The 18604-nt window shown below is 42.5% G+C and overlaps 1 protein-coding gene across 2 annotated transcripts in view; it reads right to left on the bottom strand.

Annotated features, from left to right (window-relative positions):
• PREX1 (phosphatidylinositol-3,4,5-trisphosphate dependent Rac exchange factor 1) overlaps positions 1 to 18604 on the bottom strand; it is a 718002-nt gene that overhangs the window by 128516 nt on the left and 570882 nt on the right. For both annotated transcript variants that reach the window (XM_069243446.1, XM_069243447.1), the window contains exons 19-20: positions 13493 to 13641; positions 11130 to 11215 (exon numbers count right to left, since the gene is read on the bottom strand). In XM_069243446.1, the coding sequence (XP_069099547.1) occupies positions 11130 to 11215; positions 13493 to 13641 (235 nt within the window). The remainder of the gene's footprint in view (positions 1 to 11129; positions 11216 to 13492; positions 13642 to 18604) is intronic.

Below are 18604 nucleotides of genomic sequence, written 5' to 3'. Positions count from 1 at the left end.
GGACCACCTTCCCCAGCCTACTGAGGGGGCTCTCCTCTCGGCAGCGGTCACTTGCTCCTCCCTTGAGTCACTCTTCAACTCACTGCAGGGGGACTTCACTACGCTGAGGGTTGAAGTGGCAGCAGATGTGAAAAGTCTGGCGGGAGGTGGCAGGCCTGGGTCAATAAGTAGCCTCCCTGGAAGATACTGATGATGCCAAAAAGGAAAAACTAGACAACCACAAGTGAGCAATCCTACACCTGCAGGAACAGAACGTTGCGCTTCACTCACAACTGGAGGACCAAGAAAACAGAATGTACCCATCCAATATCAGAATTAAAGACATACCTCTCAACGTGGAGAATAGAAATCTCAAAAGTTTGGTCACACGCCTCTTCCAACAACGTCTCCCCCACCTTAAGGAGTCGGACATAGTTCTTGACCGTACCCACAGACCAGAGCAAACTGCAGATTCTCCTGGTATGCCTTCAGATATCCTAAGTTGCCTCCACTATTATAAACAGAGAGACGTTCTCCTGGCCACAGTGAAAACCCATAATCCCCTCCTGTTCAAAGGCATTCAGATATGGCTCTACCAAGACCTTTCTACCATCACCCTCCAGCGCTGCTGTGCCCTGCGAGAGGTCACTACCTTCCTCCATGTCTAGGGAGTTGGATACAGATGGGGCCATGCCTTCAGAGTTCCCTTTGTCTGGGATAAGGAGACCAGGGCAATACGCACCAAGTAATAGGCCTGAGCAATCCTAGGGCTGTATTAACCTTCTGATGACTCAGAATCCAGTGTGTCTGCAAATGAACTTAAACCAGGCAGAGGGCAAGGGGCACGCCGGCAACGGTCCTGTAAACAAACAGCCCAGGCACCTATTGACACTGTCTCCCATCAAGAGCGCTCAGAGCTTCTCCAGCAGCTGTGGCAGCAGAGCCCCAGCAAAGACTGAAAACCATCATGGAGGTCCCTACCCACTCCCATCATCACATCCTAAACCACCCAGAACCTATGACATAGCAGTTGCTAATGGTGCCTATTAGCACCTCAAAAGACACTTCACGGGCGCCTGAGGAGCATAGGCAGTTGCCTTGGAGCTTTCTCCCTCAAGTTGGTCGGTGACATCACCCTCCCTAGTACAGTGAAGACAGCTCTCGTTCTAGGAGCACCCCAGTTTCACATTCGTCTCCCCAGTTTCAGTCCTTCTTGTTCCTGGGCCATTCTTTCCTATCCCTACCTCCACACTACGAGTGTCATTGTTACAAATCCGATGAGTCCCAATGATCCACATGATAGATCTTGATTCCTTCACATACTCGTAAATCCAGCACATGGTGAAGATAATAAGCCTCAATGTTAGAGGTCTCAATGCCCCAACGAAATGACTGGCCACACTCTCCTTACTGTGAGAGTCAGACTGACATCTGTCTCTCACAAGACGCCCATCTCCTCAAACACGATTGGGAAAGGCTACACTACAGATGGTTCCTGACCCAGCACTTTTCCTCCCATTCCAACAAGCAGGCCGTGGTAGTAATTTTATTTGCCAGTAAGTTCCAGGGGCACGTCTTTGGGATATAAGCGGAAATCCCCAGGCAGTTACTGTTGCTTTGAATTGCTTATAACCACTACTTCTTTACCCTAGCCTCCATATCTGTACCCAATTACCATCAGTTCCAATTCAGCAACAAGGCTCTTAGTCATGTCTTTCTCTCCCCAGATAAGGATCTCCTAGTGGGAGTAGATTTCAATCTGGTCCCGCACTCCCAACAAGACTGCTCAGCCCAATGAATGGGTCAGATAAGGGCGCTCTCTTCCAAAGGGGTGGATTGGCTGCAGGATGTGGGCCTTAAAAATATTCGGCAGGCACACCACCAGATGGCAAGAGCATACACTTTCCTCTCTGTTGCCCATCAGATGAATGCTAGATTAGACTACTTCCTGGCCTCTCCCACATATGCACAGCAACCACTCAGGTTGACATAAGAGTGGTTGCTCTCTAGGAACACGTTCCAATCAGGTTCACTTTTACAGTCCCCGCTCTCCATATAACTGGCCTATCCTGGCAAATAAATGATAAGCTGCTCACCTACGTCTCAACCCGCAAAGAAATAGCCACTGCAGTCCACTACTATCTCCAACTAAAAAACAATAGCAACCCTGGTCCTTCTCTTGTGAGAGGCCTTGAAAGCAGTGATTAGGTGTCGTTTCCAGGCCATCTCAACCCATCTCAACAAGACCAAAAAGGATAAAACAAAGGAGCTGGAAGGGCAGGTGCATGCCTTGAAAGACAAGTATAAACGCATAGGTGCACATAAAATTAAACGTCATTCCACCTTAATCAGAAAGCAGCTTACAGCCCTGTATGTCGACAAGGCAGTATATGCACTATTATGTCATAAACAAATTCTATATGAAGGACAATAAAGCAGGGTGGCTCCTGACATGCAAATCGGAGCCTGGGTCTAAAAAGCCAGAAAACCAGAGATCTGGACAGAGGGAGGACAAGGGGACTGCCACAGCCTTTGAACAATTCTACTCATTCTCTATGCCTCAGAAAACGCTGACCACACTAAAATGGTGGGATACTTAGCAGTCACTAACACTGCTACCAAACCTCCCAGTAACACCACTTGACTGGATGCCGACATACAGGCTCAGAAAGTCATCACTGCCTTAGCCAAGCAACAAGCAGGTTACGCCCAAGGGGACGATGGCTTCACCCCTTCTTTTAATAAGACATTTGGTCCCCAACTGGGGTCCATCCTTGCAAGACTATACAACTCCTTTGCGGACTCAGGCACACTTATGCCCTCTATAAGTGAGGCAAAACCCACAGTATTCCCCAAGCCGGGGAAGGACCCAACCTGGTGCTCAGCATAATGGCCCAGCTCCCTCCTTAATGTCGATGCCACTCTTCTCTAGTATACTAGCTGCTAGACCTAGCCTGTATAAGCAAGGCCTCATCAATCCAGATCAAACAGAATTCACTCCTGCGCGGAGTTGTAGTGACAACACCAAACACCTACTGCATCTGATTGACAAGGTTTCAATGGACAGTAGCACTGCTCTATTATTGGCCTCAAGATCTGTCCCTCACTGGGCAAGCGTAACTATGCAGACGTGCTGGTGGTCACTGCACGTACAGAACTGCAAGCCTGGAGATCAGGAGGCCTCTCATGGTCAAGAAGATTGGCAGCAGTAAAAATGACACACCCTGCCCAAAATTCTTTACATTATGCAGATCCTCCTCTTCAGCCACATCCCTGCCTGCGTCTCACGCTCCAACAGTTAATTGAAAGCTTCATTTGAGGAGTTAAGTGTCCATGGATGGCATGGAATAGGTTTATGCAACAACTACCGATTGCAGCCTCAGGATCCCACACCTAAGGAACTAATATGTTGCGGCACAACTCCATTATGTGGGAGAATGGGCCAGACCTCTCTCTGCTTCTTAGACCAGGCAGTAGTGGGTGTCCACATACAGAAAATACCATGGCTTCTCAAGAAATACAGGCCACCTGGGGTTTAGATCTCTCCAGTGGTAAGAGCGACTGTGGAAGCATGGTATAGGTAGGAGTCAAAACGGAGCCCTCCTCACCCCTGTCTCCACTCACACAAATTCTTGGCTATTCTGCCTTCCCACCTGCCCAGTTAGGAAATGACTACCATGTCTGAAAGGAAGCAGGCTGCAGAAAACTGAGAAATATCTTTGACCACATAGTCCTCCTGAATTTCGCCGAGCTTTGAGACACCTATTGCCTACCAGCCCTAGAAGAATGGAGATAAAATGCAATCCATCATTGGGTCACCAAGGTTCACTCGCATGTTAGCTGCAGGTTGATGGCATTTGAAAAATGGGCAGTTACTCATTCTAGTGACAAGTGATTGTTATCCAAGCTATATGACTTTCCAGCCCAAGTCAGGTGGGAATCCAAGCCAAGCTCAAGGTCACCTTTACACCGAAGGAATGGTCAGGCATCCTATGGAGAACTCACTCTTGTAACTGCTCCTCGACTGGGTTAGAAACCCTACTCAAGATTACTCATTACAGGTACTTTACCCAGCAAGATTGTATGGACAGTATGGAGACCAGGCGCATCTGACAAATGTTGGTGCTCCAGTTGAGAGGCTTGTGTACACACCCATCTCTTGTGGCGCTGCCCCAAGCTACATCGATTTTGGGAAGAGGTTCTGCACAATATCGATGTTATTTTCAATAAAAAGCTTGCCTTCTTTCCCAGCTACATCCTATTGGGCCTACACTATGTTCTGACATATTCCCTGCAATCCCGAAAAGGGAAAGCAATAACACTTGCTCTCTACGCAGCGAAGCAAGAGATTTTGGCTGACTGGGGCACAGACAACATAGTGACCCACGCAGACTGGCTTCACAAAATGTGATAGGTCATGGAGATGGAAAAGCTTACAGCGGCCATGGACTCAACCCTGCTGCATTTTGATAAAATGTGGGCACCCTGCGTACGTTTCCTGGTGCAGGAATTCAGAAAACTCTCTTGCCACAGTATTCTTATACAACAGTTAACCTAAGATGTAAGCTGATTACTACTAGACCTCAGTAGCCTATGTTAGGATTTGGAAACCAATATTTTAATTTTTCGGTGTACAAGAAAAAAATATGGTTATTTATTTATGAAATTTATTTGAGGGGCAGCACATGGCTTTACTGGCACTCAAACAATGAATAGATAAGTGTTAGCAGGAATGCTTTGGGGAAATCATATCGGAAGATGTTGGCAAATGTCAGAAAACACACGTCTCATACCTCTTATTATTCTTGGATACAAAATAAATCAAACCCGCCTCCACGGAATTCTGAAAATAACTTAAACAAATCAGTGCAGCCACATTTGCCCACATGTCCCTTTAGCATCATAATCACAGTTTAATATTACATAATCAAATTCCGGAATTGTATGCCAAGTCCAAGACCAAACGAAATGAAACCCAACCAATCAAAGGTGGCAACTAAGCTGCAATAGCAAGCAAAATACTGCAAATAATTAGCTGCACAATTTGGCATTCATAATTAAGAAATATTATACCCTACTTACTTTGACTCAACCCTTCAAATGCATTTCATATGCCTCTCATTATTCTTTGAATTTACCTTAGTTCACGGTTTCCACTGACAGTAAGGAATCTGCATGACAAATTGTTTTCAGCTGAAACATGATACATCCACCATACCAAGTCACCTTAATTCTGCCAAAGACTTCCCTCTCTAAATCCCATAACATGTTCACAGCCAAAAGGATTTCTTAAAGTGAAAGTTGTATGTATGTGTAAAATTTAGAACCAAAAAAACGAACTGTGAGGAAAATCATCCATTTTGGGTGAGGGTTTTACTACAGAGAAAATGGCTACTTACTTATTTCTCAAATGTTCTAATTTGCCTTAGGGGAATCTTACAGATAATAGCTCCACGTGTGGATAGCTATGGGATTTTCTCTAATAACCAAGTAACTTCAGTCATCTTTGAATTTAAAGCTGAAACAAATAAGAACTGTTCAAATAAAATAATTAAATATGAGTTCTGTATGGGAACTTTTGTTTAGCAGTCACAAACGTCGAATTGGGCCATTTGCCACCACCAAAAAGCCTTTCTACATATACTAACGTCCCTATCTCACGAGTCGGTAACCGATTTCCAACTAGCAAAACAGGGTATGTGATTTGGGATTCAGAAGGGGCATGTAAAGGCATCCCTTCCTAATACCAACTCACTCTTGTACATTGCATTTTGTGACTTCCTAATTGTGAGTCGTAAAAAATTGCAATTAGGAAGTTAGAAATCCATGCGATAGTACATGTGTCCCTATGACTGGTAAATATAAAATATAACATTTTGAGTGTGAAAACGTTCATTTCATGTAGCGAGGCTCCGTGCAGGGAATTGAAGCTACTGGGACCGCACAAAAAATTGTAGATGCCCACGAGGAGAGGGTGATCAATAGGGGAGTGGGATGGGGGAAACAAAGTTATGAGGGAAGTAAAGTATGTAAAGCCAGGTGGTTGGGGTGGTGGGGGAGGGAAAAGCATTAAATGGGGAAAAGACCAAAATCAAATGTGGGGCAGGAGGTGTTGCCTGAGAACAAAGCACATGAGAGAACAACACAGAAAGGAGAGAGCAACACAGTGATATTTGGAAGGTGGTTGAAACACAACATCAAGTAGAGAGCTAGAAAAAACATGTATGCTCATGGAATGCTTGATGAAAAACATAGTTCATGTGAGCTGTGGATGGATACAAATTAGCTAATCAAAAGAACGGTAAAAAGTTGATGCTTCAGTGTTGGGACAAACACAGAGGAAGGAAAGCCATTGAATAACAATAAAGCAAATGAGAGTGACAAAGTTAACCAATGTAAGCTTTGAAGGGGGGGTTATAAGTTTCATAGAGCCCTCAAAACGCCTTTCTCAACCAGAAAACTAAAAGCTGCCTGGCAAGCAAGACAAACAGTGCAATCCAGGGCAGCAATTACAGATGCTGCACTGCATTCGGTATAGGTAGAGAACAGCCCAGGACCATATTTACTAAATATGACTTGCTACTGCTCCAAATATGCCAAACACCCAATTTAGACGAGAGTCTTCCGATTGTGAAAGCCAAAAATGGCATTACTTTAGCTGTCCCCACGTGATACTGCCTGTCCTTCAAAAGAAGTCAATGGCCAAAATACATTCTTCCAAATCGTTTTTTGAAGTCTCCCCCTTTCTTCCTCTACAACGCTGGCATGTATACTGCTATTTTCCCTTGCATTGCAACCGGAATATGGGGCCAATGCAGTGGTGCAAAGATGAATGTATGGCGTCAAACCTGAACTTTGTACTGGAAGGATACACTTCCAGTATGAAAAAATATGCTTATTTAAACTTTAAAACATTTCATACATTGGGTGTGGGCTATACAGAGCACTATGCATCCAATGATTGAAATGTTAGGAGAAGCAAATACATTTTCATACTTAACCCCTGCCTCAAGGGGACATTATTTTTTATGCAAAGCCAGGTCTGACAATCTTTGCAGATCTGACTTTGCATTAGAGTCCAAAGGTGGTAGCAGTGGGAACATCCAGGTAGCACCCATGGACTGCCCCCTTGGGCACTATTTTTCTGGAAAATTTACAACATAGGTAATATATAACCAGTCTGAAAGGCGGAGCACTCTAGCTGCTGGTGCCAGCATAGGGATAAGTCCGCAATGCCTCCTAAATTATCCACCAAAAAAGAAATGCTGCGTTCCCGGAGGCTTTTCCTTGCAGTTTTATTAAGTGATTAAACAGCATCAACCAGACACGTTTCGACTCTCTGTCTTCATCAAGTGGTTTTAATCTGTATTCTCATACTGTTTCCCCGAACAGGGCTCTCCGCTAGAGGTCCAGAACAGTGTCTCGAGTAGCAAGTTGACAAAAACTGGTCAGTGGGCACACCAGAGGATGGTCAGGTTTCAGAAGGCACCTCTAAGGTGCCCTCTGCGTGTATGTATTGGTAAATCCAACACTGGCATCAGTGTGGGTTTACCAATATGAGATGTTTGATACCGAACATCCCTATCTTCAGTGAAGCCACCATGTAGCTGGGGAAGTCGTACTGACCAGTGTCCAGAACATGCATTTAAAATGGCTTCCCTGGTCACTTACTATGTATGAGAATCACCTTAGGGCTGTACAGCCTGTTAGAGAGGTTACTTACATATATTGCGTGCAGTGTTAAGGGACATGGCACACAGGCTGTGTCCCATGTCATGTTTTCACTTTTGTCTGCACCATGACACACAGTCTGCAATGGCAGCCTGTCATGTGCTTGGTGAGGGGTTCCTCAGGGTGGCACAATTTGTGCTGCAGCCCTTAGGGACCCTCTTGAGTATCCCAGGCCCTAGGTACCAGGGGTACCATTTACTAGTGACGTACAGAGGGTGCTAAAGGTTTAGCCAATTGGAGAAACAACTGTGCAGTTTTGGGAATAGGATCTGGCACTGGGGACCTGGTTAGTAGGAAACCAGTGCACTTTCAGTTGAAATCACATCAGGTACCAGGCAAAAAGTGTAGAGTAACCATATCAAAAAGAGGCACTTTCCTACACTTGCTTATAACTTTGGCTCCCTTTGACAAACCTACATGAAACTTTCTAAAAACAAAAAGGCTCATCCCCTCAGCTCATGTCTGGAAAGTTTCAGGGTGATCTATCAAGCCAATGCAGAGTAAAGGGGGAGAGGGCAAAAAATATGTTTTCCCCATTCATCTTTACATAGGAAAATAGCTATACTGCACAAACTGCTGAACAGGATTGCACCAAATTTGGCAGAAAAAGAAATATTGGACTAGAAAGAGGGCTTTTTGTGATTTAGTGTAATTCCATTGAGTCTGTTTTAATGGTATTGAGCTTCAAAAACAGTGTTTATTTCATGCCACAGAGGAGTCGCAGATCTGAACAGGCCATTAGATAAGATCTGATTGGTTGCCACTACATCAACAAAGACGTGGCGACAGCCATTTTAGGACTCTGGAACTGAGTCCCCAATCCTGAAATGAAGGTTAAAACAGGTATTAGGAAGCAGGGAAGTCTGCTGTGCTCCTAACAGAAGACTGCTCCTACTCTGTGGGAGCACAGAAGCTTCTCCATGCACGCAAGAACAATGCAGAATTGCTTCCTTCAGCAGGAACAAAATGAAAGCTGCTCCCCACTGGGTGGGAGCAATGCCAGCTCCCACCTCACCTGGGATGGGTGCTGGCATGGGAGCTGCTTGCTTGGAGTTGGTGGGCTGCTGGGCGCTACCACAACCCCCAACAAAAATAATGATGTAGGGTGGGCAACTCAGTTTGTTTAAATAAAAAACACAAAAATATGTTGCCAGCTCCTACTCTCCCATGGAGCCACTTGCAAGAAGATGGCAGAGCCGTGGGGGCCATGGGGCTTCCCTTGCAGCCTACAACAAAAAATAAAGTGGTGGGTGTCCTAAAAAAAAGGGGAAAAAAACAAAAAAAGAAACAATAGTAATAAATGACCGTCAGAAGCTAACCCTTTAATATTTACTGTTCCAGCATGGAGCACACCATAATGCCCTGCAAAGGTTTTTTACTTATATTTTTTGGAGTTTGGTGGTGCCCCCAAATGGGGCATGGGCACCACCAACCAATATTTTAATGTTGTGGGAAGCTGCAGGAAGTGAGGCAGCCACTGAACAACATAAACAAAAGAAACAGTCTCCTGGGTCACTGAGTCCATGGCCCAAGGACAGCTTACCATATTTTGCTAAAGCACTTAAAGATGGAGCTCTATGCTTTTCAGTTGGAGTGCAGAAACACCTTGTGGTTGTTTCTGTGGCTGCACTTTAGAGCCTGAAAAATATTACAAGAAAAACGTAAACATATATTGATTTTTTTTTATAAGCCTTATTAAACATGTTTTGACCTAACTATAACGTCCTTTTAACCTTTGGTCTTTTCGGTGAAGAGATAAATTAGACAGATTAGACAGGTATATTAGATTAGACTATCTAGATAGATTAGATACGTAGATTAGATAGATTAGATATAGATAGATAATTAGAGATAGATAGATAGATAGATAGATAGATAGATAGATAGATAGATAGATAGATAGATAGATATATATTTGGAGTATTATTGCATTGAAATAGGGGTAGGTTAGGGATATTAAGGGTTCATGGATGATAGAGCTAAGGGGAACTAAAGGGTCGCTCTACAGGGTCCATGGCAGAGTGTCAATGAAGGAGTATTCTATGCAGGACTTGCTTTGTTCTGAGAGAGGAGTTGGGCCTTTCATTGTGTTGACATTTGCATTAAAAAATCCTAGTGTGGGTTTCCCAATAACAATTGAAAATACGGGAATTATCAAAATACATACAAACAAATGTACTCTCTGAGGGATAGAAACACAAAACTTTTACATTTTTTAAGGGGAATAGTTAGTTGGTGGTACATTAATTGCCAATCCACCTTAATACATCATTTATAACTCCTCTTGTTTAGTACATATTTTTTCTAGAAGAAATAAAGACATTTTATCTTCACACATTTTTCTTTGCAAGTGTTTTTTGCATTATTTACACATATACAAATATACATAAACATGTCAATAAATCCACCTTTTGTATTGACCAGCTATTTTAACCTTCTGATTAACGTCCTGAAGCCTTGTACATGGCCGTTGTATTAACATAAGGCCTATCTCATATATTTTTGTTCAGTTTCACCCCATAGCTTCTACCTGTGTGTGTAGGTATACGGCAGGTGGGCTTATATTTTAAATGTTGACGTGTTTCAGCCCCTATTATATATTTCCCCCGACTCCTCAGGACTTGTACAAGTACATCTCATGTTTTCTGTGGTCCTTATATTGATCATGCCCTGGCATCAAGAATTATATAACACATCATGTACCAGTATGGTTAAATGCCTTGGGATACAACCCAGGGGCCAACCCCTTTGGAACATTTTGTGCATGAAGCGTTAAACATATTGTATAAGCTGGAAAGGGTATTAATGGAAACCTTTTTTGGGAATTTGAGATGACAACACAATGCAGGTCTCCAACCACCACCAGTAGGGTGAAGCAAGTACTCTTGGACATTCATGGGCATCCAGTGACTGATATCACCTAGATAGAGAATGTGAATGAAGCAAAACGCTACATGAAAGTTAGTTACTCAGCAAGGATTATAGTAAAAGGAAAAAAAAAAAGGAAACCTGCCCGTCTGCACCTGCCACCTCACACCTGAACCAACAGCTTCTTATGCATTCTTCTGCAGGCTCTGGTTTGGATCTCATCGCCCAAGGCCTTATGAAATAGAGCAGTTTCATCAGTCAACAGGCCAATGTATCACCAATGTGTTACATTCAACTGTCCGAACTAAAGTTCTTCTTAAGCCGACTTCATCTGAAAGGTGGCCTTCTTTCATCTTGTGAGGCCCAGGATCTTATTGTTTGTAAATAACTGTATGTTTTTCTTTTTTTAAAACTGATAACATTCATGACTAAAATGAGCTGCCAGCAGTGACCCGAATGTGGCTGCATCAAACAGGTTAAAAAACACAGTTTTTACAGTGGTTTAGAAGCTAAAGCAGTGCATGTAATTATTTAATGACATTTCATTATACCTCTTCCAACCGCATGCACATATGGGGGAGCAGTTCCTCCGATTTGAAAACAAAGTGCCTCCGGCAGGTCTGGGACTTTTATAATCCTAGAAAAAAGAAAGAGGAACATCAAACACATTTTTTCCGCTGAAGTGAGAAAGTCAGATCTTTTAGGTGCAAATAAGTTGTACTAAACGTCAGAGTCTCTTGACAGTCAACTGAAGACAAAGGCCAAGTGCTGTTTTAGAATAGATGCAAATCATGTTAATCCTGGTTCCCGATAATTGCAATATCCTGATTGCAAGAACATCTAATTATTTTCCATTCTTTCATCATAGACCAAATCTGATTCAAGATTGTTCTCGTTGCCCCAGTTAAGGATCAGCTTCGACAAAGTTGTGATTACAGTTAGGTTTCTGAGCACTGGGGAAACAATGGCGGATTTCACTGGCATTTAGCCGATAGCTCGAATCTTATGCATTTTATTATAGTCACAACTGAGATGGCTCAATGATATCTTTTCTTCAATGTTATGTTATCCATTTATATTTGTTTTATTTACTTGACAGGAGTGCTCTGACAACTTGAGCAGAAATGACAAACATAAGGGAAGACATAGTACATAGCATGATATAACTCCAAAAAAGAATAGAAACTAGACAAAATGACTGAAGCCTTTATACATAGATGCTGATTTGTGGAAGATAGACAGCTTAACAACAAAAGGGCATATTACAGTCACAAGGTAAAGCTATTGATATTTTGGTTATGATGCTCAACTTTACGTTTTCTTCTCCAATCACAAGACTGTTTTTACGCTGGCTTCAAACTTGTTAAGCATTGGACTGACAACAACATCAAGGAGTGGGCTGTTTGAGAGTGGAACAAATATCAGTACAATCTCGATAAATATGTGGTTATTTTGGAATAAAAAGTAATGGTCATAACTGAGTAAATTTATTTCACTAACAAATATCTGATTATTTTGAAATAAAAATCACTCACCCACTAACTACTGGTCTCACTGAACTGCAACATGCAGAGTAAGCAAATTGTATACCACAAGTTCACTTAAGGGATTAAAACAGTGTTTTGTACAAAAATTGTATGGGTTTTAGAATAATATTTCTATTGACTTAATAGGTGTATGAAAGATTTTTTTGCTCACACAAGCCCTGGCGAAGGCTTTTTTCAGAATTCTAGCCTACCGCCTAACCAGTGAAGTTGATTGCTTCAAGGAGAGTCAGTCATATTAAGTCACTTTAGACAAAAGAGTTTTAACTACAGTATTGCAACCAAAGCTGAATATACTCATCAAAAAGAAGCAAAAATGGTGCAGCTTTTTTACATTTAGGTGGATGCAGGACATCCATCAGAAAGTGGCATATGTCCCACTGCAGTATTATGAGTGCAGTGAAGTCAACCACTTTTTGGCAGATGTTCCAGTCTGCCAAACTCCACATAATTCCCTATGTGCTGGGATTTATAAGCATGTTAAGAGTATCTGCTTAAAAAGTGGAAGTGGGCAGTCAGATACAAACAGACTACTTCCATCCATGTCATTGGAAAATAAATGGAAATAGCCATCTGTTCCAGATCATGTACTAGAAAATGTGACATCCTGTGATTGCTCATATTAAGTTGCAGCACAAATTTCCAGGAACTTCCCAACAAATCAGCATGCAAGCACAAGTTGAGAATGCTGATTTGAGTTTTATGTCAGCCTTGACATTGGGATAATTTTCTTCAGTTGTTTTCAGAAATGTCTATAACTCCATCTAATAGTTATTGGTTGAGTCAGTTTGAAATCCTGCCAGTGCAGCGTGTCGTAGTAATATGTTTATTCATAGTGCTCATTCTTGTGCAAATAACTTATATATCCATTCTCATAACAATATTCATAATTCACAAACACTTGGATTCATGGATTTGTAATCCGATCACAATCTTAGATCAAAAATGATCATTCTAATATCAGACACAGGAAAAATATAAACATACAATTTCTTGGTATCCCTTCACAAATTTAAAACGTCATCATTAACACAATGTAGGGGATTTGCATGTAAAGCTAAATTATCTTAGTTATGATGCTTAAACTTTGTGTCCTTGGGGTCAAAGAAAATATAGAATGCCTCTATAATGCTTCCTAACAAATTCCTCAGTAAGGGTGGCTCTTAATGTATGTCAAGTAACTCAATTACAAAAAAGAATATGAGAAAAGAAAAACATATCAGTCATATGGTTGGCTGGCACAAGCACACCATTCTAGCGGGACTGTGGCCAATTTAGAATAAGTGTTCCACTGGAAGACTTAAACAATGCTTTACTATCACAGAACAGAAAAGGATCAGAAATTGTATTTTTATTTTAAAAACACTTACTCCTTTGATTTTGTGGCCACCAATATTCTGAGTGGTCTTCGCGAGCAAAAAGACTGGTTGAACATGGCCTCCACCTCTTGAAAAGGGCGCAGGAACACCAAATCCTCATTGATGGAGTAAATTTTCCGGCCCACCTGCAATCCAGCCATCTGGAGTAAAGATTGGAAGTAACAGACTAGATGGTTATTGAATAATAAGAAGACATCAGATCAGCATGACTCAAAAGTAGTATGGTGATGAAAGTAAGAGATCGACAGAGTAAAAAATAGGTATAGTTTGAAGCAAACGAATGGGAAACATGGATATCATTCTTTATGTGGTCATTTAGCTATTAAACATCCCTTTAAGAAATACTCTACGTACAATCATTGACTACTGTATTTTTTCAATCATTCATCCTCGTGTACGTCAAAAATTAAAACAGTAATCCACGATATTTAACAGAAGCATAATTCGCAAAAACACTCAAGAAATGTATGTCTATATATTTGGCAGCTCATTAGCACACTGTGCAGTATTTGTCTGTAAGGTTTACATAAAAAAGTTTCAAACTAATAAAATACATTAACTGTGGTAGCATTAAACGTACACTTGGCTTGAATAGGTTACCCTAAAAAAAAAATATGTTGTTCTTTTTGGCCAAAAGCAGTCGTAGGGCTATCAATCTCCCTTAATGGCATCTTGGCAACACAAGTTACCTCACTCGGTAGGATACTGTATGACAAGAACTCCTATAACTAGATTAACGAAGATCCACCTATCTGGTGACTGGACCCTTTAAAATCCTATTACAAGGGTCAATATAGCTGGCAACATTTGCAGGGTCCTCAAGTTGGCAGGTTATTATATCAAGTAGATATTTTCCAAAAAGTTATGCCAGACTCCTAACTCAGACAAAGTAGATGTTGAGTGCATCTTTATATTATGAAGTTTGTATGCAATTGAAATGGCATTTTCTGTGTCGTACAAAAATATGTTTTTCGAGTTCTGACAGTCCATTTACTGAGGCTATCTTAGAGTATGCCTGGATATTAACTTTTGCTCTGATGTTCGTAGATCCTTAATGGAGTCGTTACCAAGCAACTTTATTAAGAACAACAGACCAGGAAAACCTCTTGAACTTACATGAGGATGTGATTAAAGATTCTGGTGACATCATCAATCCCAAGTAGGTGATGGAGTGGATGTACCACTCGCATAATGAAAAACACCTTCAAGCTTTTATTTCTCATCGAACCTTCTCTAGAACGTGAAATCACAACCCAACTTATCAAGTTACATTAAACCTCTCTAAGCCCAAATAAGCACTTTAATGCTCGGTAGTTGTTTTTAAAATGGTGCCTTTGATTCATGAAAGAGATTATTTGGGCCAGGTCTTGATTCAAAAATGACACTCAACTGAAAATCTCATGGAGAGATAACAAAAGACTTAGCTTCCTCGTTTCAATTTTAGCTATCTTAAAAGCCGCAGAGTATTTCTACTGTGGAGCTGAGCTGCAGCTCAGACATCTAATTCAAAATGAATTTCAAAGAAATTATTGATCAGCGTTGAAAACATTATGACGTCTGGGAGGTGGCAGCAGTCTTGTAGTGTGGACTGATTTTCTGTCCGCTGCAACCAAAAAAATTGCCAAAACAACATGGACTATAATCTGGGCAAATCTCTCTCACCTTTCAATAGAGAGGCTTTTCATGAGCGGTTGGCTCATGACCTGACACGAGGCCAACGCTATCATGCATAGATTCCCCAGGTATCCTCTATTCATACACACTGATCCTCTGCACTGCGCTCAAGAAATGCAATGCCAGATGGTTCTAGGGCTGAAGGACAATTCTGGGGGGCACCTTTGGAATTAGCATGTGTCCCACTGCTGTAAGGGGGAGACAAATATAACATGTCTAATATATAATGTGTAAGCCTATAGTAATAAATTATAATTGAGGGGCAATGATGACATCATATGTTGAGCAAGAGTGCTGAGCTAACGTGCTGCCTGCAGGGCAAATAAATGAGTGGAGACAGGTGGAAGGTGCAGGAGAAATGTAACATCAATCACCTAGAGGTGGGCAAATGCATGAGGACTGCCTTTAAATATCTTTTAAGTGCAGTTTCCCATTGGGAGCAGATAGAGATTTGGAGTTTGGGGTCTCCGAACTCACAATTTGAAAATGCATCTTTTGGTAGAGTTGGTTTTTAGATTGTCTGTTTGGAAATTACACTTTTAGTAAGTTGGCATTTTCTTGCTTGACCGTTCTGTGCCTCTGCCTGCATGTGGAATCCACGTAGGAACAGACTGACAGTTGGGCTGTCTGTGAAATTCCTCTAGACAATGACACAAAGGGAGCTGAAGTGTGTCCTGCATATCCTGATGAGTCTTCCTGGGCTAGAGTGGGGAGGAAGGAGCTTACAACTGTACCTGAAAGGGTTGTGCCTGTCCTCACATAATGCAGTCTCCAACACCCTGGAGAGGGTCTGGGGCCAGGCCTGGGCAAGGCAGGATCTTGTGAACAACTAAGACTTTCCTTTGAAGTTCGCCTACTTCAAAGGCAGAAATGAGTATAAGAAGTGGACCAAAAACCCCAGAATGGTAGAACACTTCCGGATCAAAAGGAACCTCTGCCTAGGAGAACAACTGAAGAGCTGGAGGAGGAGTACTGCCCCTCTGCAGTGTGTGTTTTACTGGGTTGGCCTGCATTTGCTGAGACTAAGACAGGACTTTGCTGTGTATTTTGCTTGTGAAGTTTCTCCAAGGGCTTGAAGTAGAGTTTGCCTCCTGTTGGAAGTCTTAGGGATATCAAAGACTTAATATTAATCTCCCTCTTACACTGGGAACTGTGTAATTTGTGCTGCAACAGAGGAAAAAACCCCATGACGCTGTCAACGATGCTGCTGCCTGCACCATGACCTGACTACGACACACTGAGCGGTGCTCTGCTTCACACCGCAACCTGGTCTCACCAACACCAACACCTGATGCCGTCACTGAGCTGCTGCTTGCACCGTGGCCTGTTGGCCCTACACTCCGCATCACCCTTCTCACACCGCAGCCTTGGTATCCCCGGCACCACTGCTCTAAGCTGACACCTATGCCGCTGCCTGCACCGTGGCCTGAGGACATTGCTCATGAGGTACACGAAGCACCGTCCCATCCCACACCACAACCCCAGTCCACCGACGGCAGCGCCATCAACTCCAGCAACGATGACGTCACTGTCTGCACTGCAACCTGGGCACATCGCACCAACTTCACACCACAGCCCTGGTCTCACCAACACTGCAGGACACCATCACAAGCTCCTGTGGGCGCAGTACGTCACATCGTCCCACTTCGCACCGCATCCCCGACCCCATCAACACCAGCGCTCCTGACTTCGTCATCAACCACCAGGAGTTCAATCTGCAATGGGTGTGACTTCAAAGACACGGCAACCCGTGCACCAACCTCCCGAGCTAATGCGTGCTGACACCGCACTCCGGATCTCCTCGCGAGGATCATGACACCCTACATTTCCAAGGTACTGTTTGCAGGTCTTCCTGACACCATAGCTGGCCCGCAACACCGCGGCCTGAACTGTTGGAATTGTTGTTCACAATGCTGTGATAACCCCAGACAGAGCTATTGACTTCAAGGAACTGTATTTTTAAGTAATGCTTGCAAAATTCATATTATTTTTTTACTGTATGTTGGCTTTTTCTCATTTTGGTCTTGTTTTACATAGATAAATTTTGGCTATTTTTCTAAAACCGGTGGGGTGTCCTTTTGTAGTGTTTTCACTGTATTACTGTGTGTTATGGCAAATGCTTACACATTGCTTCTGATACAAGCCTGACTGCTCGTTCCAAGCTAGCAAATGGGTGAGCAGGGGTTATCTGAGGTGGGTATCACCCTTATTCTGACTAGAGTGAGGGTCCCTACTTGGACAGTGTGTAAAGTGACTGCCAACTACAGACCCCATTAATAACAATTCCCAATGTGGCAATAAGATCTCCCTTAACGCCCAGTCATTAGCCAATCTTGCCTATACCTTACAAAGGTTCATCCCGCATAAACAGCTTTGCGATGAACGGGGTGACAATTCTGAACACAACATAAAAAACACTGTTACAGTAATGCCTTATTTGATGAGGCCCAATCAGGGAGTGGGATGTCTAGGAAGGCTTAGGAAGAGAATACATCCCACCTTCTGTAGGTCCTGTCGATAATAGCTTAGAATGCTTTCAGCCTATGTCAACAGTAAGTTCATTAAGATTGCTAACTCCATAACATCAGGTTCTCTACTGGACCCTTTTGTATTTCCTAGGTATTGGTGGGAGCTAATGTACCAACTCAGAACTGTTTTGGACCATATTCAATCTTTTTTTGCTGTCTTCTTAAGTCCCAGCAGCCTAGAAAAACACTTTGATCATCCACTGTTAAAGAAGACAACAGTTGATTCTGCAAATCTCAGTAACTTCAGACCGATCTGTCTGTTGCCCTTCCCAGTAAAAACTCTGGAGAAATACGTTAATACGTTATTATTAGCATAATTGGAGGAAAATCCACTACTGGAAGGGGCACAATGTGGATTATGGCCAATTCACAGGACAGAAGTAACTCTGGCTACGGTACTCTACGATTTTTGTATAGCAGTGGACAGAGGCCAGCAACTAGCTATGGTACTGCTGGATCTGCCAGAGCCTTTGAAATTTGCAGGTCAGAGGAGGTTGGTGTCAAAAGTCAGGCATTACTATAGTGCAAGTTTCATGTTTAAGGAAGATCACAACCAACTTATCTTCCCCTATTCTGCTCAGTGTTTGAACCAGTTAACCCTAGGGGTTCCGTAGGGTGCTGCCTTCAGTCCAACACTATTCAAAGTGTACATCACATGATTAGCTCTATTAATAAGATCACAAGGGGTGCATTTGGTCAGTTATGCAGATGATACTAAACTGGCTTCAACTTTGAGCATTGCAACTTGATGGCCCTTACCTCCTTTTATAACTGCATGAAAGATATAGCTGATTCTCTAAAATGTAATATTAACAAAACTGAGATCATGCTCTGCCACATAGGTGAAGTAGGACTCCTGGCACCTACAAGATTCTAGGTATCAGAGGATGGGTCAATTCCA

This window comes from Pleurodeles waltl, chromosome 7 (assembly GCF_031143425.1).
Source record: "Pleurodeles waltl isolate 20211129_DDA chromosome 7, aPleWal1.hap1.20221129, whole genome shotgun sequence".
In the NCBI taxonomy this organism is placed as follows: domain Eukaryota; kingdom Metazoa; phylum Chordata; class Amphibia; order Caudata; family Salamandridae; genus Pleurodeles; species Pleurodeles waltl.
The sequence above is the reverse complement of the archived record's forward strand: the minus strand, read 5'-3'. Positions and strand labels throughout refer to the sequence as shown.